The sequence below is a fragment of the Chamaea fasciata genome, unplaced genomic scaffold, assembly GCF_029207755.1.
Source record: "Chamaea fasciata isolate MVZ Bird 193981 ecotype frontalis unplaced genomic scaffold, bChaFas1.0.hap1 SCAF_7, whole genome shotgun sequence".
In the NCBI taxonomy this organism is placed as follows: domain Eukaryota; kingdom Metazoa; phylum Chordata; class Aves; order Passeriformes; family Sylviidae; genus Chamaea; species Chamaea fasciata.
The window spans coordinates 13485798-13509029 of record NW_027094092.1 but is presented as its reverse complement, the minus strand read 5'-3'; the positions used below and the strand labels follow the sequence as shown (position 1 = coordinate 13509029).

General features: G+C 42.1%; 1 protein-coding gene and 2 long non-coding RNA genes across 5 annotated transcripts in view; 2 read left to right on the top strand and 1 right to left on the bottom strand.

Annotated features, from left to right (window-relative positions):
• The first annotated feature begins 4253 nt into the window (after positions 1 to 4253).
• LOC136292210 (uncharacterized) lies at positions 4254 to 8988 on the top strand. The gene is made up of 3 exons (XR_010721856.1): positions 4254 to 4565; positions 4957 to 5013; positions 8885 to 8988. It is a non-coding gene; the product is annotated as an uncharacterized lncRNA (long non-coding RNA).
• On the bottom strand, positions 7659 to 13218 carry LOC136292209 (uncharacterized). The gene is made up of 2 exons (XR_010721855.1): positions 12889 to 13218; positions 7659 to 9484 (listed from the first exon to the last, which is right to left on the bottom strand). It is a non-coding gene; the product is annotated as an uncharacterized lncRNA (long non-coding RNA).
• Positions 12765 to 23232, top strand: part of PLEKHA7 (pleckstrin homology domain containing A7) — a 145520-nt gene continuing 135052 nt past the window's right edge. Inside the window, exons 1-3 of one of the 3 annotated variants that reach the window (XM_066187624.1) lie at positions 12765 to 12940; positions 13042 to 13118; positions 13264 to 13321. In XM_066187624.1, the coding sequence (XP_066043721.1) occupies positions 12858 to 12940; positions 13042 to 13118; positions 13264 to 13321 (218 nt within the window). In that variant the 5' untranslated portion in view covers positions 12765 to 12857. The remainder of the gene's footprint in view (positions 12941 to 13041; positions 13119 to 13263; positions 13322 to 23232) is intronic. The other 2 variants (XM_066187623.1, XM_066187625.1) reach the window with 2 other exon arrangements.

The following is a 23232-nucleotide window of genomic DNA, read 5'->3' as shown; positions in this document are numbered from 1 at the left end:
GTTTTCATGTAACCCAGGACTTAAGTGCAGCAAGTCCTTGACACCTATTTTCACTTTCCTACATGAATATTCATTTGACTTAAGTTAGCATTTCATCCCCACAACTTATCAGAATTAAAATTCATCCTCCTCTAATGGAAACTGTGCTGTTTCCCTGCCACAGACAATGGTTGGCATGAAATAAAATTGTTCTTTGTTCCAAAACTATGGTTAGAATTGAGTGGTTAACCAGATGCTGATAGCAAACACTCCTGGTTTCCTTTACATCCATGTGACAATACAAAAGACAATTGATATGTGGCTAGTGTAAGATTCTCTCTGGACATTTCAGGCACACTGGGCTTTGTTAATGCTCCAATGTACAGCTTGACATGATGTGTTGCCTTACTTTGAGTTGTGTTTCTTTCCCCTAGTGCAAAAAATGTTCTATTCGTTGAATGGTATCATAGATTTATCTTAAATACACATATCTATGGATTTTACATTTTCTTAATGCTACATTTTGTTCTTCAAATCCCTTTAGAATGTTAAAATGAAAGGAAAGGATGCTCCCAGGGACAGATGGTGGGTTATTACATGGTTCCTTCTAAAAATCCAGCCAGAATCTGGTCCACTTTGTTAATCTCCAGATGTTTCTTCTTGCATTAGTATCGACTTAAATGAAACAAGTTTAGTCAGGGTGCTCATATTAGCGAAAAAACCCACAATTGTATCATTTTTGCTACTTTTCTCAGTGAAGCTGATATTTGAAAGGCTGGAGCTGTAGGTGCACTTGATCCTGCCATCAGGTCTTATTACGTTGGATGTTCACGGAGCCAAGTGTAAAACCTGCAATATCCTAGTTCATCTTGTGACTGCTTTATGAACTGTCTGTACAATACCTATTCTTCTTGGTTCACAAGCCACAAAATAATCTTAGAAAAGCAAATGTTCTCAAAACAGTTAAAGTTGAAAATTGCAAAGCTGATTTCCCATGTATCAGAGTTCATATGACAAAATCATCAATACCACCAGCTGTTTTTTCAGCACTCCAGACTGATATAATTCTGATAAAATGGACATAATTCTGATAAAATGTGGAATTTTAGCGTGATTTTATTTGATTTGCCTTAGCAGCAGCAACCCCAAAAGTAGGGTTAAGTGGAATAATGACCTTCGGTTGAGGTATTTGTTGTGAAATTCACCCAGGGTGGAGAGAAAGGCCTGAAGTGCAAATGTTGGCTTGTTATCAGTGTCTGGAAATGCCTCAGGCCACTTCTACCACTGCTACAGCAAAGCTGCGCCCTGCCCTCACCCTCCGCTTGGGAATTAGCACATTCCCTACAGATTTGCATATAATAGAAGCAGTTGTGATAGTTTCTCAAAAAGGTCTTTGTTTTCACCTCGCCTTTGCCAAACCTGAGCCAGAAATGTGTCATCAAAGCAGTCATTTATGTATTTAAAAAATGAGCGCTGTTTCCACGCTGTTGCCATGGGACAGCTATAGCAGGAAATGAGCAAAACACCCACATAATTATTGTTGACAGAATACAGTTTCGATTTTATCAAGTGTAGCCCCTATGTGATATGTTGTTAAGGCAGCCTTCAACATCTCAGTGAGTGAAATGCTGATTTGAGGAGTACACAGTGCCCAAAAGAGACGTACAATTGTTATGCTTGAAAAACAGAACATCTTAAAGATGTCTGCCACATTGAGATGATACGGGAGTAATTATTGTTAAGTCTCTGAGGAGCAATTAGAGTTGTTTTTTATTAAATTTTCAATGTCTTGACTGACATTGAAACGGAATGAATCAATATGTAAATCCAGATTACAGTGATCTAATAAGATATTGAGAAAGATGTTACTTTACAAAACATTCTGTGGCAAAACTCTACAGCACTGAGAAAAACCCCATAAATTTATCATTTTGCAAACTGCTTTGCTGTTGTTCTTGCTTTTGAATTTAATCTGCTTAGCTACTATTTAAATTAGATTTCAGAGGATGCTGTAATTAAGAAGGGGGATATAATTCATCATTTGTAGAGATCACATCCATTATGTATCTAAATAATATAAGTTATTTATAATAGTGTTGTATAACAACCTTAGAGGGCTTTAAGCATTAATCAATAACAATGGAGAGATGTCAATGTGTAAAATTGAATCAGATATAATAATACTCCAGTTTGACAAATATCAGGATATTCCTTGCTGAAATACATAATTCTCTCTCCTGATTTGCATGGCTACTTACTTCACTGATTAAATGGAAATCTATTTCAAGTAGGTTTTATTAAGAAGAGCAAGACATTTGTATATATTTAAAAGATATACAGAATAGTCCTACTCCCTCAAGAAAGGAAGGGTCAAATAAGAAAGAATAATTTTTTTGGAAGATAATACTGCAGTAAACAAAGACAGTTTAGTTTCTTTTAGTCTATATAAACTAATGAAGATTTTCTGGTATAAATTAAGACTGTACTGTTTATCTATTTTGACATGCATATTCTAACATGCAGGAATGAAAAGGTGTGAGTGACACAGGTATAAGTGTGGAAAATTGCTGAACAATGTTTTGCTGACCTTACTGACCTTTTGAGGGGTCAAATAAACTGAGGCCCTGAGTCTATTTCGGTCTTGTCTGTGGAAGTCCACCTACACAGGCTCGAGGGAATGAAAAATATATGACAGTTAGAAAAAAAGCATTTTTTAAAATTACTTTGACTCAGTCCAGCTAGATTCAAGAGTTCTGCCAGAGAACCTGCAGGAGGTTCTTTTTCTTGTACCTGTGTTTTTAAAGTTACCTGTGCTGTTCCACACTGCCAGAAATTGCTCTTCAGCTCCGTGTGACAGCGAGGTGGGTCACAGGTATCAACACGTGGGATAGTGTTGATACTGGGATAGTGACAGTTTTGCCTGTCCTGGATTGGCAACTTACAGATTTTTTTTTTTTTTTTTTTTGGGGGGGGGGGGGGGGAAGACAACCTTTTCCTAGTTTTGTTGTGTGCGATTATTTATTTATTTTTCCTCCTTAAGCCAAGCAAAATAAAGTTTCATTTTTATCTCACTGTGTTTTGCGCTACGTGGAGATACAATCAGGCAAAGGAACACAGGAGGACAGTTATGGAACTGTGCAATATTTGGGGATGGAGGAACAGTGGACTGATATTCCTCAGATTTTAGTTTTTTTCAGTTTTGTTCAAAGCTTTCCTGTTACTATAGCTACTGGTTTTTGTCATGCTCACATATAGATGGTTTATTACATTGACTTTGGAAATTGATTGCTGTTGCAAATCATTGAAGCCCAGAGTGGATGGGGTACCAGTGTGTAGCAGGAGACTGTGGAATGAAAACCACAGAAGGACCTGAGCCCAAGCATAGGAAGAGACAAAAAGAGATGTGGAGGATTCTCAAGAAGACACCTGTGCTGAGATTGTAACAAAAAGCAGGAAGAAACTGGAGAGAAGTCAGATATTGGAACGCTGTGATGAGGTATGCACACTTCATGTTGCCAGAAAAAATGAAGGAGAATGATTAACCCTCAGCTACCTCCCTCTGGAGCCAAGCAGATAATCAAAATCTTAGATTCTTTTGCAAAGGGGTCTTTGAAAAAAGGATTTGGGAGACCACAATGGGAAGAGATTGTTCTGCCTGGCAAAAGCTTATTTAGGAAGAGGACTGAGACCTTGGCAAGTTACAAGCCCACCGAGAAAGTAACATCTCTGGAAAGGTGGGGCAGAAGATGCTAAAACGGAATCTTGTCTGGAGTCTTGTGTGGGGTTTGCTATTAGTATGCATAGAGGTGTGTTAAGTGGTCTACAGAGTAGTGGCAAGCTATTTATGGGTGTAGTAAGAAAAATGAGGTGAAAATCTGTTTTATCTTTGACATATTCAAATTTGAAAACATCCTGTTGAACAGGTTAGTTTCTGTTGCTACTATGGGGACTCCAGGGTGAAGTTTTGGGTCTTCCAAAGCAAATGGAGAGCAAACTTAGGGAGGAGCCTGGAAAGTGAATTCAGAGGTCCTAAATTCTTTAGAAAAAATGTCCTAGCAAAGATTGTTGGGAATATATGACACTCTGCTTACCCTAACTATGATATGTAGTTGCAAAAAATGGCAGTTCCCAAAAAGGCTGGAAAAAAGGTAATACCAGTTGTGGAATGGTGGACTCAAAACTAGGGAAAAAAGCTTTGATGGGAATAAAGTGACATATCTCATATTGGGGAAAGAAATCAAATGCATAATTCCTGAGGAAACATCAGAGAATTGAACAGTTTGATTTAAAATTTTGAAGATTTTAGTCTTAAGGATCAGTGATGTTTGTCTTTGCATTTGTCCCGTTTCTTAAAAAAGGATCTCTTCATACTCAGGTGTCATGGAATGACAGGGAGTCTGTTTGTGTTCATAAATATGGAACTGACTTCAAGTGTCTGCTTTAAAACAAAGCAAATGTTGATAGTCACAGGTACATCAGCATTGAAGAACAGAGGGTTTCTCACAGGCTGCCAGGCTTACAGTGTCCTTTGGCAAGAAAAAAAAAAAAAAAGGAAGAAAAATACCCTCAAGTGTTCATTATAAAATGTAAGTTAAATTTCTGGAAATGATCCCGTGACTTTGGCACATAATTGTTCTTTTGTACTTCTCCCTTCTACAAATAACTGGAGCACTGTGCAGATATTTAACTATTGCCACCTATGTTTAAAATGATAAGACTTGTCATGACAAAATTATGGCTATTTTTTATTTAGTTTAATTTTTGATTACCAAATATATGCTAGTGTGTGGATTCTAGGTGCTGGGTGTGTAAATTATTGAGACTTTGTGAAATGCAAAAGAGAGAAAATGAGGAGGGATGGGACTACGTTAAATATAGTAATCATAAAAGCTTGTGTCACAGGAAATTGTAAATTGACAATAATTAGGGGATGCATTCATTCATTTTTGCTTTTGTGTGCATTTTTGTGCATTTCAGGGTACATGCTTAACTTGGTTCTGTGAATATAATTCTTTTGGGCAAATGGATATTCAGGTGAGAGTTATAATTGGATATATTCAGTTGTTTGCATCTAGAAAGTAAACCAGTAGGATGTTTTTAAACTTGAAGGACATTTGTAAGGAAAACAGAATTATTTTGAAGATATCTTCTGGATTTCACAAAGGGTACTTTCAATGAGAACATACTTTTGAAAACCAATGGTGGTTTGGAAAAGATAACCTTTTAACTAAAGATAATTACCCTTTTTTTTTTTTAACTCATAGGAGAGTTCAGCATGTTTTGGAAGGAGAAGTCTGGATTTGTTATGCAGCACCAGTGTTGCCTTCTCAATGTCATTTTCCCATCTGTCTTGCTCAGCAGTGTCACTGTCTGGGCTGATGCCTGTGTGCAGTCTCCAGTCAGATCCTGCTGCACAGGGAGACAGTGACCCTCCAAGCTATTCTTGTACAATGTCATGCTCCATATCTTCCTCAAAGGAACTGTGGATACAATTTGAACTTGTTTATATTCTTTCCAGTGGCCAGGAAAATGAATAATTCCTTTTTCCGTATTTGGAATTCCTTCAACAATAGATTTACCATTATTTAATCTTTCTTATTTTTTCAGCTATATTTATCTTCTGGTGCTCTTAGAATTCTGTTGTCTGACACAGGTCCCATGGAAATCTAGGAAAACTTCTCAATCTATTGCAAGGAAAATAAGCTCCAAAAATCTTACTTTGTCTAAAAATTTCCATCACTTTCCCCAGAGCATAAACTGCCCTGTATGGAAAGTGTAAAAGATGTTTCATTTAATGTCAGCACTTATAAAAAGGTAAAACACAATCTATTGGTGACAATACCTTTTCTGTTCTGCTCAAGATTGATTTGGCATTGCATTAATAGCTTAGGCTGGAAGTGGATGATGTCTTGCAGATGGTGTGCCAAATTTTTGTAGATATCTTGTGACTCTTGCCCTTCCTTCTGTCTAGCTCTCCTGACTTCTGTAGGTGGTGTGGTTCAACAGAAAACACTCCAGATCAGGAACGAGTATGTGCTCTATATTTAGTCATGTCATCAGTAGTACCATTGTGCAAGTTGCTTATCTTTCTTAACTGTATCAGGGATTGTCCTTCCTCTCCTTGTAAATAACAGAAATCTTTAAATTCAAGAGTTTGCCATGAATTCTTCCTGTCAACTAGATAACCACCCAATAAGGTGCTCTTTAGTACCTATCAGGTGATGACAATTTTTGATGCCCATCTATTTCTAAAAGTCTTAACATTTTGAACCAGCATTTCTTTTCACAGAAATATAGACTAAAATGGATCTTGTGAGATCATCTTTTCATAGCTCCTGACCTGAGACAAAATAAGTACACTTAGAATTTCCCTGAGAGAAATTTTGTCTGAGCCAGCCTTTAGAAATTGGTGGTAAGGGAAATACCATGATATTCCTACTTAGGCTGCTTTACTGCTCATTACATTTGGGAAAATTTCTATGTATCATCTATCTTCAAATTTATCTTGGCATAAATCAAGCTGTTTTCTACTCATCTTGACATGGATGAACAAGGAATAAAATTGATTGGTATGTCTTAAATCAAATCAACTAGATTTTACTTTCAAAGTAATCCAATAGTGATTTTTTTGTTATCTTGTTTGCTTTCCCTACCCACTAAAGTAATGTTTGGTCTTGAACTTGGATCTTTTTAATTTGTTCTCTTCATGTTTTCAACCATCTTAGGACTTCAGACTAGAAAAAGATCTTTCTGCATGTTCGATCTATTTCATTAAGTGCTTCTTCATCCTACAGCTTGACACCGGCTCTAGCTGTGCATGTCCATTTTTTTTTTTTAATTGAAGAGTTCGGTTGGTACCCCTGAGATGGCTTTTCCCCATCCAACAGCTGAAGTTGTTTTCTCCAATTTGAATAAATATACCATAGTGATTCCTTAGTGTAGTTCTTCCATATTCTGAAAAAGTGTTGCAGTTTTGGAGTAACGGCATCGGAAATTTTCCAGGAACATGGATTTGCCTAATGTCTCCAAGATCTCTTCCCTATCTCCCCTATACTTTCTTCTACCTCTAAGAATCAATGTATTAACTTCTGGTGTCTTAAGCACTTACCACTGCTAGATGGGAATCACACTACACAATCCTGAAGAACAACGTGGTTGCACAACCTATATTTCAGTACAATCAGACAATGAACTGCTCTGAAATTGTCTTGCAAATTAATCCGTCTCACCATGAAACCTTTCATGATTTTAATTCTCAGCTGTTCGAAGCAGAGCTGGAAAACCATGCTAAAAGGCATAATACATGTTTTGCAGCTAAAGGGCATAATACATGATTTGCATTATGGCTTATAAGCTTTCTTAACCAGGATTTAATAATTCAGATTCATTACTCTTCAAATGCTCTGCCTCTGTCTGGCCTCGCACCTTTTATAAGTCGTGCTTATCCTTTATGAAATATACAGGTCATGATGAAAAAGTCATAACTAGCAGGCTTTTCTATGCATTGTACCTCATTTAAGCTTCCTGAAATAGCAGCAGATTTGACCTCTAAGATTGTCAAATTCAATTGTATAGAATTCTCTGAAAAATAGGAAATAGATCATTAGAGTACACACCATTCTTAAATCCAGCTGTGATTCTGTAACCTTCTAGACACTGGATCTAATTGTGAGTGAAGGAAATGAAACTTTTTTTTTTTTTTTTTTTTTTTTTTTTGTGATTTTCATATAGTGTCTCCTGGATTATTTGCAGATTCCTACTCCATGTTTTGTTGAAAAGTTATAGCATATGAAGGGTTGAAAAAGTGCAGGGAAATATGCATACCTGAATGGTGCAAGGGGTGGGGGTGTGTGTAATGAAACTGGAATAAAGAGGAAATGAGAGTATTTGGATGTTGCCACTGCCAGGGTGAAGCTGGGTTGTAAGGGCAAGGGCTGAAAAGAAAGGATGAGGTAGAAAGGATGTTCATGTTCAGTGAGTTTATTCTGGAAATAGCAAGGGCATGTAGTGATAGGAAATGGGTAATAGTTTCATACTGAAAGAGGGGAAGTTTAGAATATATATTAGGATTAAATTCTTTACTGTGAGGATGGTGAGTCACTGGTGCTTGCCCAGAGAAGCTGTGGATGCCGCAGCCCTGGCAGTGTTCAAGGCCAGGTTGGATGGGGCTCTGAGCAACCTGGTCTAGTGAAAGGTGTCCCTGTCCCCCAGGGCTGGGGGATTGGAAAAAGGTGATCTTGAAGGTCCCTTCCAACCCAAACCATGGCATCCTTTAAAATGTAGCACTGCTCTCCCAATTAAATGAAGTCATCCAGAAAAGTTCTCAGAGGATGCAGACAGAGCAAGTAATATTAGTGACACATTCCTATAAAGCTGTCAAATGTGGGTTCAAACTTGCAGTATTCAGGGACCTCATGATGTCCCCTTGAATCACCCAGTTATCAACAAAGGGAGCCTCGAATATCCTAGCTTTTATTAGACCCTTGTTGAAGAGCATATTTCACTTCCTTTAGCTGAGTTCCAGATATTGTGGCCTTAAGGTCCCAATTTTACCCCAAACAGCTTCTTCCAGACAGTGCCTCTAGAGTGCAATGAATGATATGTAATAGAAAAGTGTCTGATATCAGCCAGGGAGGACTGGAACCAGAGCCTGAATAAAAAAGAAAAAAGAACAGAAAAACCAGAAGAATCTGGTAATCTTACAAATGAATGATGCCTGGAGGCATTCTTCCTCCAGGGCTCTAAATCACAAACCTACCTCTTGATAAGGCCAACACAAGTCAGCTTGTGAACTTTTATGAATCTAGACTAAGTTTTCATCTTGATATTAATTTTGGAATAGAGCTCTGCAAGTTACTGTAAGAAAATATGCTTTTTCAATAATGCATTTCTCTGTATTTTGCAGGTGTATGTGACAATGTCCTAATGCCTCAGGCACCACGATGCACCAACTCAAGATTTGGTCATATGACAACAGTGACAAATTGAATCAGGAAGTTTCTAAATTGATATAATGGAAGTATTTTCACCACAGGCACATGGGAACTAGTTGCTAAGAGAGGCTGCTGAATTTCTGTCCCTGGAGTATTTTCACATCCTTACCTGGACAAAGGCCTGGGCCACCTGGTCTAAAATCAATGTTCACACTGCAGGAGGCTGCACTAGTGGCCCCAGTCTCTTTCATTGCAAGAACTGAAGAAAATCAATGTAATGGGATCTGGGTTCAAAACAAAAAGAAAGAAGGTGATTCTTCATACACAGCTTAGGTAAGATGAGCATTAGGAGCACTTTGCTACTGTTGGATGATAGAAGTTATGTAGGCTCTAGTCTTGTTCACAGAAAAGATCCATTAGGAGCTAGATATGGAAATAACATCTTGAGCAAGAGCTTTCTGAGCTCACAGCTTCTGCAGGCGAGCACTGGGTGTAGGTACTAGAGCTGAGGAAACAAGCTGGGTGGTCGCCTATGACTGTCTGGCTCCTGTGCTCTTTCCTGGCACCTGCTCCTGTTGGGACACAAGACAGACTGTTAGGCTAAACAGACATTTACTTTGACCCAGTGCAGATGCTTGACCAGTACAGATGTTTTTTGAAATCCAAACCACAATAATGTTTATTCAATGAAGTTACTATTCATTTGATGTGGATAAGCCTATTTTGTCACAGTGGTTGAATGGCCAGAGCTTGGTGGAGTTACAAGCGAAATGCAATGAGTTCACGCAGCTGATGGAGCATGGAAGCCTTGCTTCAGAGCATCATGGCAAATGAGTGACTCCAGAGCAAGAGCCGGTGTTCACCTCTTCTGCACAGATCTAAACATGCAACGACACTAAGTAACTTGTGTTTGATTTACTTTGGAATTGCACTAGAACTGACCTTACTGCCAGTACTGTGATAACTCACACCTAACCAGAATGACTCAGAATTGTTAGGGCTTCTGTGGTGGGTTGACACTGGTTGGACATCAGGTGCACACCAAAGCTGCTCTGTGATTCCCGCTCCTCAAATGATCAGGGGAGAGAAAAGGCTTGTGGGTCGAGATACGGGAAGGTAGAGATCCCTCACCAGTTACTGTCATAGGCAAAAGAGACTCAGCGTGGGGGAATTCACTTAGTTATTACCAATCAAATCAGAATAGTATATTGAGAAATAAAATTGAGTCTTAAAAACACCTTCCCCTACCCCCCATTATTCCAATTTTATTCCAATGTGCTGCTTATAATTATTATTATTTTATTTTATTCTCTACCTCCTCCCTCTCAGTAGCACAGAGGGATGGGGAATGGGGGCTGTGGTTAGTTCCTCCCATTACATCTGCCACTCCTCTACCTCAGGGGGAGAACTCCTCACACTGCCCCAGCATGGGGTCCCTCCCCTGGGAGACAGTTCTCCATCAACTTCTCCAACTAAGTCCCTTCCCATGGGCTGTTGCAGTGCGGGTCCCTTTCACGGGATGTGGTCCTTCCTTCAGGAACAGGCTGCTCCAGCGTAGGTCTCCCCAGGGTCACAGCTCCTGCCAGCAATCCTGCTCCACCATGGGCTCCTGGACCCTGGGTTTGCAGGTCCCTGCTCCAGCACAGGCTTCCCATGGGGTCACAGCCTCCCTCAGGCTGTGAGAGAGCCACTTGGTCTGGAGTGGAGTCCTCCATGGGCTGTAGGTGGATCTCTGCATCCCTGTGGGCCTCCATGGGCTGCAGGGGCACAGCTGCCTCACCATGGGCTGCACCACGGGCTGCAGGGGAATCTCAGCTCCACTGCCTGGAGCACCTCCTGCCTCTCCTGCACTGCCGTTGGTGTCTGGAGAGCTGTTCCTCTCACATGTTCTCACTCATCTCACTCATTCTCTGGGCCCAATCCCTCCTTCATGCTAACTTTTTTCCCTTTTAAAATCCCTTAACCGATCCATTGGCCAGCAGTGAGTCCATCCGGGAGCTGGATGGCATTGCCTCTGTTGGATGTAAGGGAAGCTTCTGGCAGCTTCTGACCGAAGCCACTCCTGTGGCCCCCGTCTTCCAAAACTTTGCCATGGAAACTCAATAAAGGTGTTTGTTTTTTGTTGTTTTTTTTTTTTTTTTTTTTAAGAGGGCACAGAAGTTTTCGTATTAGAAGTTTTAATCAAAATTCTGACATAGAATAAACAGCTGCAAGATACTCCTCTCCTGCTTTATCACTGTGAATAAACTGAAATTCTGTGGTTGGTTGGAAGATGAGAGTATCAGTCTGCTATGTGTGCCACAGTAATGTCCATTCTTGGTTGTTAGATGACACCATGTTCGTATAGTGTAGATATACAGTACATACAGTGTATATATACACAGGATAGTATCGTCTCCAACAGTGGTCAAAAAGGCAATTCTACACAAAGCTATCCTGATGCACCAGACCTGCAATGTCATCTGAAACTGGCGTGAAATACAGCAAAGCCCTCTCTCTCCTGACTGATGCTGCTTTTCTTGCCTCCTGCTTTCTTCTGATGATTTATTTTAGTTATTTAGAAGAAAAAGCAAACGTTATCATTTTCCCTATACTGCAGCACTCTCCCCTCTTACACTCTCCTAATGCAAGCTGGCGCTCTGCCCCACAACTGTGTCCTCAGTTAGTCTCTTCTGTTCTTCTTTACTAACCTGTCCCCAGTCAGACCTACCTACCCTTCCCCACCCCTTTGCAATTGTCTTTCCCGTTTAACACTCTTCTATGCCAAGCTTGCAAATGCCCCATTTCCTGCCTTTTTGATCCTTCTGTCTTCCCCAGTATCAGAACAGCACGAACCCCACATAGCCATGCTTGGCTCCGCCACCTCATCGAAAGAGGTATTTCTGTACCCTGAACCCTTTGGCGTTGTCAATCCTCCTCTCCTGCTGCAACTACCACTACGGCAAAGCCAAGGCATTGGCTGGGACTCGTCACCTGGCATCCATCCTCGCTCTGCTGGCTGGCGCTGGGATGAGAGTAAGATACCTACGGGCTCTGCTGTACCGCAGCCCACTCGTTGCTTGTCCCATCCACTCTGTCCCTAAACCACATTCTGAGTGACTGGAGCACTTAACTCTAGCTGGAGCATCGGCACACACCACACCAGCACCAGTAAGGGTCTTGGTCTCACTGGGAGCCAGCCCAGCCTCGCGGAAATGCACCGAGCGGGCTCTCACGTTACCCTCCTGCCTTTTCTAGGTCATGGATGAACACAGGGGCTGGCACAGGTCCCTCCCGACGCCGGTGACAGCTCTGCTTTGTCAGCCGGCTGCTACTGCTGCCTCTCTGCGAGGTTTTAACCTTGGTGCCCCCGTACCCTGTGCCCGAGGTTCAAAGTCCCCGCGGCCTGTCTGTCCCTCCTCACCTGGCGCCGCTGGCGAGCGCGTCCCCGGGGCACGGCGGCAGCCAGGTGCGCTCACACCTGTACATCCCCCGCTGCGGGCACGGCTCCCAGAGCGAAGCACGGGACAATCCCGGTCCCTCCGCCGGGAGCAGAGCGCCTGAAGGGATGTGCGGCTCCCGCCCGCGAGTGGCCGCCGCTCCGCGCCGGCCGCGGGGCCGGCCGCGGAGATGACCGCGGGGCCGGCCGCGGAGATGACCGCGGGGCCGGCCGCGGAGATGACCGCGGAGCTGGCCGCGGGGGGCCGCTGCGCCTCGCCGGTGTCGCCGGGGTGGCAGCCCACGCGGGGCCGGGGGGCGGGCGCGGGGCAGCGGCGGACAAAGCCGGGCGGCAGCAGCGCAGGTTCCCGCTCCCGCCGCCGTGCCCGCGGCCTCCCGAGGGGCGGGAGGTGTGGCCCCCCGCCCGCGCCGCGGTGGCGCTGCCGAGCAGAGCCGGGCGCTGGGCGCCGAGCGCCGGCCGCCCGCCCGCCAGCACCCCCGCCCCGGCCGGCTGCGCGCACGGCGAACATGGCGGCGGCGGTGGGGCGGGACACTCTACCTGAGCACTGGTCCTACGGCGTCTGCAGGGACGGGCGCGTCTTCTTCATCGAGTAAGGGGCGCCGCGGGAGGGGCGCGGGGGGCAGCGCGGCCCCGCTCCCGCCCGCCGCCGCCCTCGCTAACAGGTGCATGTTTTCCGCTTCTCCCTCGCAGCGACCTGACCCGCACCACCACTTGGCTGCATCCGCGCACCGGCGAGCCCGTCAACTCCGGCCACATGATCCGCTCAGGTGGGTGCCCGCGGCCGGCGGCGCCGAGCCCCCTCCTCGCCCCCCGCCCCGCGGCCGGAGGGCTCCGCAGGAGAAGTTCTCACCCCTCCTTCCCGCTCTCTCTCTCTCTCTCTCTCTCTCTTTCCCCGCTCCCCGTGCCTTGCAGACCTGCCCCGCGGATGGGAGGAGGGGTTCTCGGAGGAGGGCGCCAGCTACTTCATCGAGTGAGTACCGGCTCCCGGCCCCGCGCCGACCGCCCAGGGCCGGGGGGCGCTGGCGGCGCGGCCCCGGCCCGGGCTCAGCCCGCCGCCCCCGCACCGACCCCGCACGTCCGCCGCCTTCGTTAACCATCCACGCCAGCGAAAGCGGCACCGGGCTGCGCCGTGCCAGCGGGAAAGTTGGCTCCGGGCGCGGCGGGATGCGCGATCCCCCCCAGCCGCGCTCTGGCTGCGGTCAGCAACAGGTTTCCTTGGAGGCGGCACTTCAGTTTTCCCTGTTTTTTGTTTTTTTTTTTTTTTTTTTTTTTTTTTTTTTTTTTTTTTTTTTTTGTTTTTTTTTTTTTTTTTTTTGCGTTTGTTTGTTTGTGAGCTGGCTGCTCCCCTGCTCCCCGCTGTTTACAGTGAGGTTTGCGGCAGGTGGAGCGTTGCCTCGCTGGGCGCCGGCCGAGGTGGAAGGTGGATGGTGGTTTTGTTATTTTAAATGTCTCGTGGCTGTGGACGCAGCCCCGGGAAGTTTTGCAAGTGAAAGGCTTCCAGGGGCTGAACGGATGAAGTTGCCTTGCCAGGGCTGGTGGTGGCTGTCGGGATCTTTCATGTGGCGTTTCTTGTTCAGGGAGCAGTTACAAGCGGGGATGTGCTGCTTATTGGGGTGCTTTTACTCTATGAGATGCAAGCGTGTAGCAGTGAAGTAGGATAACTAAGGGAGCTTCTTTCAGACATTGCAGATATAAGGCTTTTACAAAGCCAAACACCGATGTAAAAGTAGAGATTTAATCAAATGAGTAAAACTCTGGTACGTCTTGGATATAGAGTCATGTGTCATGTGTGATGTCCTTGCATTTTCCTTTGGAAATATGAATGCCTGACAAAGTTAGTGGAAGCAACAGAAAAGGATTGGAAAATGCTCAGACTATCTCATTGCTTCAGTGCAGGATTGGGATGGCTAACCCAGGTTGTTAAGTATAACCCCAATCACTGCTGACAGCTGTGTCACAGTTGTCCAGTATTGAAATGCCTGCAGATGTACCCCAAAATCTTTGAGTAACTCGAGGTTTTAGCAAATATCAAACTTCCAAACCACACTGGGCCGGGTGGAGGAGCAGCTGACTGAAGGTATCACAAATTTCTCGTATGTTGGATGTTTGTTAAATAAAATTCCAGAAGATTCTGAAATGTTTTTTTCACCCACAGAGGAGAAAAAAGGCATTCAATCTTCACTTGTCTGAGCCGGAGAATTCCTTATAGAGCTGGGCTGGGCAGTTGGTTTAGCCCTTGACTCTTGAGCAGGAGATAGTAGCAAAGCATTGGAGAGCAGCTCAGTAACATTTAGAGCTGCCACCCTTTATCTGTGGCCAGTGTGTTGAAAGTAAGGAGTAAAAGTTCTGCTGGTTGCACAGCCCAGAGATGGAACTCTAAAACATCCAGCCTATAAGTGTACTGTTAACAGATCCTTTACATAGGTACATAAACTTCTAGGTGTAGAAATACATCTGTTTTTCTATCCTGTCCAGAAACTTACTAGGGCAATTCTAGAACAGTTTAAATTCTTCTTCCTAACTGCTCTTTTTGGAAGACCATTTCTTGTTTGTGAGGCAGTTACAAAACTTTTAATTTCTGATCCATTGAATTAGAGTTATGTGCAGTACATTTTCATAATTTGTGCTAATAGTGTTCTTTACCTTGGGCTGGAGCTGCTGCAGGAAATGAAATAAGGAATGAAGTATGTATTTTACTGAGCAATTTAATAAACTCAATCATCTTTAGTCAAGCAAAGTTTTGTGAGGAGGCAAAGCAATGTTTTGACATAAATCTGTTCAGTTGAACTGCTTCAGACCAAAGATCCTCCTGATATGGAATACACTATTTAACTCTTCAGCAGCAATACTTCCCCCAGCACTGCTCTAACCTCTCTAATTTCACCTCAGAGGCTTCCTGAGCCTAGTGGAATTTCTCATTTTTACTTCCATGAGCATACTGAGCTCTTGTTGTGCTCATGTAAACATCAGTATCTTTAGATGATGATTTCCATACCTCACTGCTCTGTTCATTCTTCCTATGCTGCTTCCACGTGATGAGTTCTCAGCTTACAGAAAAGGTTACTGGTCCCTAAACGCATGATTTCACATGCTGTACTATTAAATTCCATTTTCTGGCATTCCAGCTTTCAAAACCCATGAAGTCTCCTGGATAACTACCCAGTCCTCTTTGTACTGGTGACAGTTCCAGTCTGGTGTTGTCTACAGAAATTTCACAAGCACATTGTTATTCCTTGGCTACCTAATTTATTGAAGGGTGTCAGAAGGAATGTTCCAAGTAACCCCTCCCTCTTGTGATAATTTCACCAATCAATGCACCCTATTGTAGTTTTACCACATTGACTCCTTAATGGATCTTGTAAGTCTTTTTGTTTCTCTAATGAAATTAGAAGTATTACTAAGTATTATTGCTGTTTCAAATAACTTCAATCAAACATTTTATTTAAATATATACAGGCTAAATCCGTTTACGCAACTGATTTCTGAGATCATGAAAATGCAAGATAAAATATTGGATGTGAGCTGTGTTTGATGTGAAAAAACTAATATCCATTTACTTCCATGTTTTTATTGCTTCTTTCAATACCGTGGACAAACTTAAAACATCATATGGTAAAACATTGGTTTGAAACATCATGAGGTAGAACAAAGTTTTATAACCTGGTCAAGCTTATAGCAAAACCAGGTAAGTTTTTCTCCCCTTTCCACCTAACAGGAGTTTGAAAATTTCCAAAACTTCACTTCTGTTGAATAGAAACTTTCCAAATTAACGTGCTGTGGTTTAGAATGTTTTTTGCTGTTCTGTACTTGGGCAGCTATCCTGTAGTTGGAGGGGTACTGTTTTCCTTTTGGTTATTTACTCGAGGTGCTTGTCTGAAATCACATTCCCTCTTAGCCTTGTTTTTGCTCAGCTAAGTAAGCCAAGTTCTTTGTGCTGCCTTTTAAAAAGGGCTCTTCGTCTGTTTGATTATCCTGTAGCTCTTCTCTGCACCTCTTGCAATATGAAGTCATCTTTGTTGCATGTGAGTGAACAGAATCCTCTGCTGGAGTGAGCTTTTGTGAGGCTTTCAGACAACAAAAGTGCTTTCTTGGCTATAAAAATTTCTCAGTTTTCTGCATTTTAGGTTGTTTGCCTATTTAGGGAAGACGCCCACAGTGACAGCACATGTGAGTACTGCCAATTGACTGATACAGGCAAGTTTTCCTTTTTCTTTAGTGCTTTAAATTTTAAGAACTGTAATTTATACTAGGAAGCTACATTCCAGTTCTTCCCATTTGTGTACATCTATATCTTTGTGAATGATTTTCTCTGTTCCAAATATTCCTCAGGTTTTCTTGATGGTGGCAAACCCTGTTAGGGTGATGCTGCCTCTTACCCTAAAATCACTAAATAAAACATTAAATAAGTGATCTACAAACTGATTCTTCTGGATTCCCATGTAGTAGTCTTTGAAAGTATCATAGTTGTCACAGTTTTTGAGTGCTGAATGCAGTTTGCACCACACTTTTCCTTCTCTTTTTTTTTGTTTGTTTGTTTACTGATGTTTTTCAAATACCTTGTGTTTGTGGGGCAAGTGCTTTATGGGGCAGTCACTGCAGAAAGGTTGTTCCTGAGCATATGTGGAGCTGAATGAAGACTGAACAGCACTGGCTCTGGTCTGTTTCTGGTGGTTAGGTTGTGATGGGAAATGTTAATTGTGATTGGCAAACTCTTAGTGGGGAAGGAGATGGGACATGCAGGGAAGGGTAGTGATGATGGTAAAGCAGTGCATGTATGCTTTACAGTGCAGGTTTTTCTTTCCATTTACTTCTCATTTTCTGATTGTCCAAGGGACTTGGGGAAGTTGGAAAGCTTGGAAAGTGTGGAATGCTTTTTTATTACCTTCATACAGCTTTCAAAGATTGAGGTGGCTATTGGTGTGAAGGGATCTGTTCTTGCAGTGTTAGGTACCTAACTGTCTTGTATTTAAATATGTTAAAAAAAGCACACTGCTGCTACAGAGATTCTTTGTGAACCTCTGCAAAGGTATTGCACATCTGAAAGGTAATCATGCATTCAAATTGTAGCCTAGAATTAAGAACAAAAAAGTACAAATCAGCACTTAAATATCTGAAGTTAACCTTTTATTTGTTTCTGAAGTCAGTTTCTAGTTCAACTTGACCTTCTCTTTGGTTACAAAGTGGCTGTACAAGAAACAAACCCATGAAATTGGCATAGCAATAGTCAGTGACTCTTTGCAACTGCTAGTCTTTAATTCTTGTATTTAGCCTGTACTGTGTGTAGGAAATATGCATGGTATGTGTTTCAAGTGTTTGGAAATAGCAAAGAGCAAAGCACACTAAACAGAAGTCTGCCTTTTTAACTTTGATTCTGCTGTGCCAAGTGTGTACGTTCAGATACAATGTCACTGAAAACCATACAGGAGCTCAGATTCACCCACAGTGGGCTGCAGATGATACCCACTTAATTATTGTTTAATCACGGAAGCCCAAAGGGGAAGGGACTGTCTGGATTATTGAGTTCAGTCCTTTTGATTATCTGAGAAGATTGTTTTATAATCTCATTAATAAATTTAATCAACAGGTTTCTTCTGCCCTGCAGAAATTCCTGTCTTCCCCACTCCTAGAAGGATGTTGAAAATGGTGTCTTTTTTGGTGGCTGTTTTTGTGGGCTAAACCACTTTTTACTGTATGTATTCCTTGACCTGCTGTAAACAAATTATTATTTCTTGCTCTGTTCTCCATGCTGGAGAAGTAAAAGATACTGGAGCACTTAGCTACTGCAAGGAATAGTGATGACGCTCATAATGATGAGGTCTTCTGTGTAGATGATGTCCTTTGTGGCTCTTGACCCTGTGCTTAAATAAAAGTTAATGTGTAAGTAAGTACATGAACTGACACGAAACCCACCTGTGAGGAGCTGGTCCATGAACCTGTCACTTTGTCACTGCTGTGCATGGCCAGTTGGAGTTGGGGGCAGTTCCTGGAGTGGAATAAAAATTGGGTAGCTGGAGCCACGTGAGAACTTCACCAAAAGGGATGTGTTCACACCATCTCTAGAAAATGTGAGGATAGTCTCTGGTGAAATGAATGGATTTTGTGTGCTGTAGAGTGTCGTGGGGGTACTTTTAGGGAAAGAAACCCGGAGTGGTTCCTGAGCAAGGGGTAGAAGACGTAGTTGGGGTAAATTTGAGAGCACCACGTGCATCGATGTGGATTCTGGCCACCAGTGATAGCCTGCAGTCAGGAGTTGTCCTTGGGGGGGACTAGACTTCACTGAGGTAATCTGTACCCGTGGAAAAGCGGGTGTGGAACTGAGAAGTGGGAGAAAAATGCCAGAAGTGGCTGTTGTGTTGGGAGGCGAGGGTCGGGAAGCCGCCGTCCCGTCCGGCAGTTCCGCGGGAGCGATCCGTGGTCTTGAGCGGCCTCTACTGGCCCACGGCAGCCGGAGGAACGCCGCCTGGCTGGGGGAAAACCCTGCCGGCTCTTCCTCTTCTCATTTTAAATTTTTTGGAAGATACTGTTCCATCTGGGCTATGGGAAGGCAGAACTATATACAGTAAAAGCAAATCTCACTGCTTGTTCGAGTTTCTCTGCGTCTCTCTCGTCCTTTGTTCTCCCGCTTTGGGTTTGGTCAGACAGCCTGTTTCATACGTTTTGTTGTCCTGGGTTGTGAGCAAAATTGAGCTGGGAATGTTGGATCTGCTGGTCGGATACAGTAGCTGTGTTTCATTCCAGCTGGGGAAACAATTTAGTGTCCTTTCTGATGAGAGTTAAAATGGGAGATCACTCATTAATGAGTGCAGTAAGTGCTGATGGATTTGTGCTCGGGCAGCGCTGGCTGACAATTGCAGAGAGCAGAGGAAGTGCTTTCGTAGTTCAGCTCCCAGAAAGCGGGAAAAGGGTGCGTGAAATTTATGGTGCCTGAAATTCAGAGTGCCCTCTGGAAGAGCAAGCTTGGAACTGTGCGTGAGGGAAACACCACTGGGTGGTTTGGTTCAGCAAGGTATGTGAATGGAGAGGGATGTTGTGTGCATTCCTTAGGGGAGGGAGGAGCACATAAGGGAAGGTGCTGGAGTTTGTTTGTTTTTAAAGCAAGGCTGCACCCCAGACTACTTAGCTTGGTTCATTATCCTGTGCTTGTCTTTGTTCCAAGATACACACACGTAGGAGAACTGAATTTTGCCTGCCTGAAGAGGTCAGCAAGGATAACACACACTTAGAGTGAGATGCTTTCTTAGGTGTTGAACACTTCTGGAAATCAAAGTTTTCTGGGAAACAGATCACCATTCTTTTGTTCTGGTTGGGGCTATGTGGCTTCCTTGTGTTGTAGCTCAGAAACGAAGGCATGAACTGGTTTTTCAAAGCTGCCAGCCTCCACGTTTCGTGTACTACACATTCCAGCTTTTTGAACATTAATGTGTAAGAAAATTTTCATTCATTCAGCCTCTTTACTGAAGCGGTGTCCACTTCTGCATTCCTTGCATCTGTGCAGGTGAATGTATGTGCCTTTTTAAAGAAGTTATCTGTGGCAGTGAGGGTTTCAATATTTCTGAAAGGGTGTCTAAAGATTAAGAAAAAATACAGTCATGCAGCTGTACTGGGCAGGTATTGTTGTAGTCTTAAAAGTAGTTTTCATAATCTTGAGTTATGTTTCAGACTGCTTTTACAACTGTGCAATATGCCTGTCACATCAGATGAGGAAACAGATAATTTATTCAACACTTTCAATTTTATTGTATTAATTACCCATTATCTGCCAGAAACGAGAGAATCGCAAATATTTGGGACAGCAGAATCTTGATATTAAAGCTACGTGTTTTGTTGAAAAAGGTTACTTCTTCAATCTATGAGTAGTGAACTCTAGGAACTGGACCTAGTGAAAAGGATTACCCATCTGCAGGCCAGTAGTGCAGGATCTGGATGCATTTTATAAATGGAGGAAACAAAAAGGTACCTTTTTGCAGGCAGGTCTGGCAATCCTGAACAATCTCACCAAGTGCTTCAGAGAAAAGAGAATTGTGTGCTGTGCAATACGTGTGTTCTATACCCTGCATTTTCCCATCATTCCACTTGCTGCAGATGGATTATTCTAAAGCGAGTTTTAACCTCGCTACTGATCCAAGTTTGCCATCATCTCAAATATTTACATTTCCTTGATACGGATTAAGTGTGCTGCTTCAGTATTGTAGTGCTGGATCTCTGCAAAGACCGACTTGAATAAATGTGGTGTCACATTTATTTAATATCACATCCAATTCTAGCTAGTATGACTGTAGACTCTAATTTGCTGCTAAATCTAATTTGTTTCATCTTTGCCTCCTAGATGTGCTTTTTAAACTTTTTTTTATGGCCTCGGTTTGGATAACGGTTAAAGATGGGGCATTTTATTTATAGCTTAATTGTCTTTTCCTGTAGCATTATTAGACTGTTTTACAAGGTCTGCTCTATGTCTTTAGAAGCAGAACTTTTAATTTAAAAGCAGATTTGTAATTAAAGATGTTAAAATCCAAGAAGAATCTGGTTAAGCGCCCAACCCTTCTCTTTTTGATTGTCTGCCACGGAGTACTTGGCAAGAGTGTCACTGACTTGTCTAGACAGGTACAAAATCTTGTTACCAATACATAGTAGGTAATGTGCTTTTCTGCCTGAAGTTTTGTGTTTAAACCCTTGTTTTCCTTATTGCTTATCTGTATCTTTGAAGGTTTTATCTTTAGTTTAATAAGAAGTACAACCGAAACCACCAAAACTTTTAAAATGAGATTGGGGTACACTGCTGAAATGAAGCATTTGAATAATACTGGGTTGTATTTACAGTTCTTTGTCAAATAAGGACTTTTATTATATTTTTATTTACTTACCCGCGACCAAGTATCCTGAACTAAGAGCTGACTGAAGCATTTGAAAATACACATTAGTTCTGCAACATGCAGGTGATTTTTTGAGGAGCTCTGTATAGACTCTGTAAAATATAGTAAGCAGGAAAGCTGCTGTTAATTTTCTGTTTTATTTAAACTGAAAAAATGTAGATATTGCCTTTTGCAAGCAGCATGTTTGTTTCAAAATGTCATAGTTTCTTATTCGTCTTCAAAGTAGCAAAATGCTTGAGCAGCAATTTTCACTTAACTTTCATGTTTATTGCTCTTTACTTTTTGCAGTTACTTTTTTGTTCTTTTTCTAGGGAGAAGGAAGATTTGCTTTGATTAACTTAGGAAACTGATACCAATATAAACGAGACCAATGAGAATATCAAGGCAATGTTTGTCTATCAAGCGGCATAAATCAGAGGCCAAAAGCTAAATTAATAATTTTTTAAAATGTTTGTCTTTCCAAGCCAATTTTTTAATGTTTTAAATGTGTGCTCTGCATGTTAACCTCTGAGTGCTTGGGTTCAATGCCTACTTTGAATCAATGAAAATAACTGCGCCTTGTCCTAATACCTGGGATAATAGATCTGTTAGATCTTTTTCAGCAAAATCTTTAAACACATCTGGAGACAGGACTGTGCTAATGGGTGGGATTCTTTTTATGTAATTTTCACTGCCTGGTAAAGCAGTCATATTTTCTTTACCTTTTTTCTGACGTTTAGGAATTATAACATTAGCTGTTTGCATGGTCAGAAAACACTGACAAAATCTAGATGTAGTCAGTTGTTCCACAGAGGACATGGCGATTCAAGACCATGCTGAATCTCCTGGACAAAATTAAAATGAAATAATAACAGTTAGCTGCAAGATGGTGAAATCCATTTTTCTTAGCTGACAGTTATCAAACACTTAATATTTATTGTTACCATCTCAGAATATCAGCCCTATTTTTAAATTCTTTTACTTAAAGAGTGGAATTAGTGAACGTGCAATTTTTTAAATGTAAAGTCTTTGCTTGCTTTCCAATTAAGACAATTATATTGTCAAGTGGCTTGAGCAGATGTTTTTATTTCCTTCCTTGGAAATCATAGATTAATGCTGTTATTTAAATGCTACTTTGTGCTTTACTTTTTTAGCACAGAAATGCTTGACTGCCTAAAACTATTTCACTTAGTGATGAGATTTATTCATTCAACGCTGTATTTTATTATTCCTAGTATTCAATTTGAAATAGCCTAACCACTTTCCTTTTGCTCTTCCAGTTGGCTTTGTAGTGAGGTGCAGTTTGAACTCATTTAAAAAAAATGAAAGTCAATGACTTTTATTTCTCATGTAAAATCATTACATGGAATTCTTCAAATGAAGAGATTACAGGTATCAAGTTGGGCTTTGATATACTCATTTCACAGGATATTTAGTCCCTTCAGTTGAACTGGGGAGTGATAAATCTTTACTTCAGTGAAGTGTATCAGTGTAGCAGATGTTTTCCAGTGTCGCTGTCTGGTTTTTCTCCCCTTATTGCTAACTTGCCTAGGATGGTGGGCAGCTAAATCTCTGGATGAAGAGTCTTTCTTGAGAGTTGCATTTCCCTGCCTCTAGAGAATATTGAACTGTCTAAGGAAATGCTGAAACACCAGAATGGTGGAAGGGAAATTGAAATTACTGAGGTCTGTCTATGACAGTGTCCTCTGGGAAAGAAGTGAAGCAGCATTCACTTTTATGACTTAAAGTATGTTTTCTTGGTATGGCATGTGATTGTTGGGCATGAAATTCAGGTTTTGCTTCTGCATTCTCCTTGAGGTTGAAGGATTAAAAACCATTTCAGGTAGAAGCAGAAGTCACAGTTAACATTACTAACCTAGAGCATCTGGTGTCAAGGTTAAACACAAGTTTTTAAAATACATGAATAAGGCATTTAAAATAATACCCAGTATTTGCTGAGCAGGAGCTGCTGTACTGAGGCAGAGTAGTCCTTGCTGAGAGGTTTACAAGTAATATGGATTTTTAAATTCTG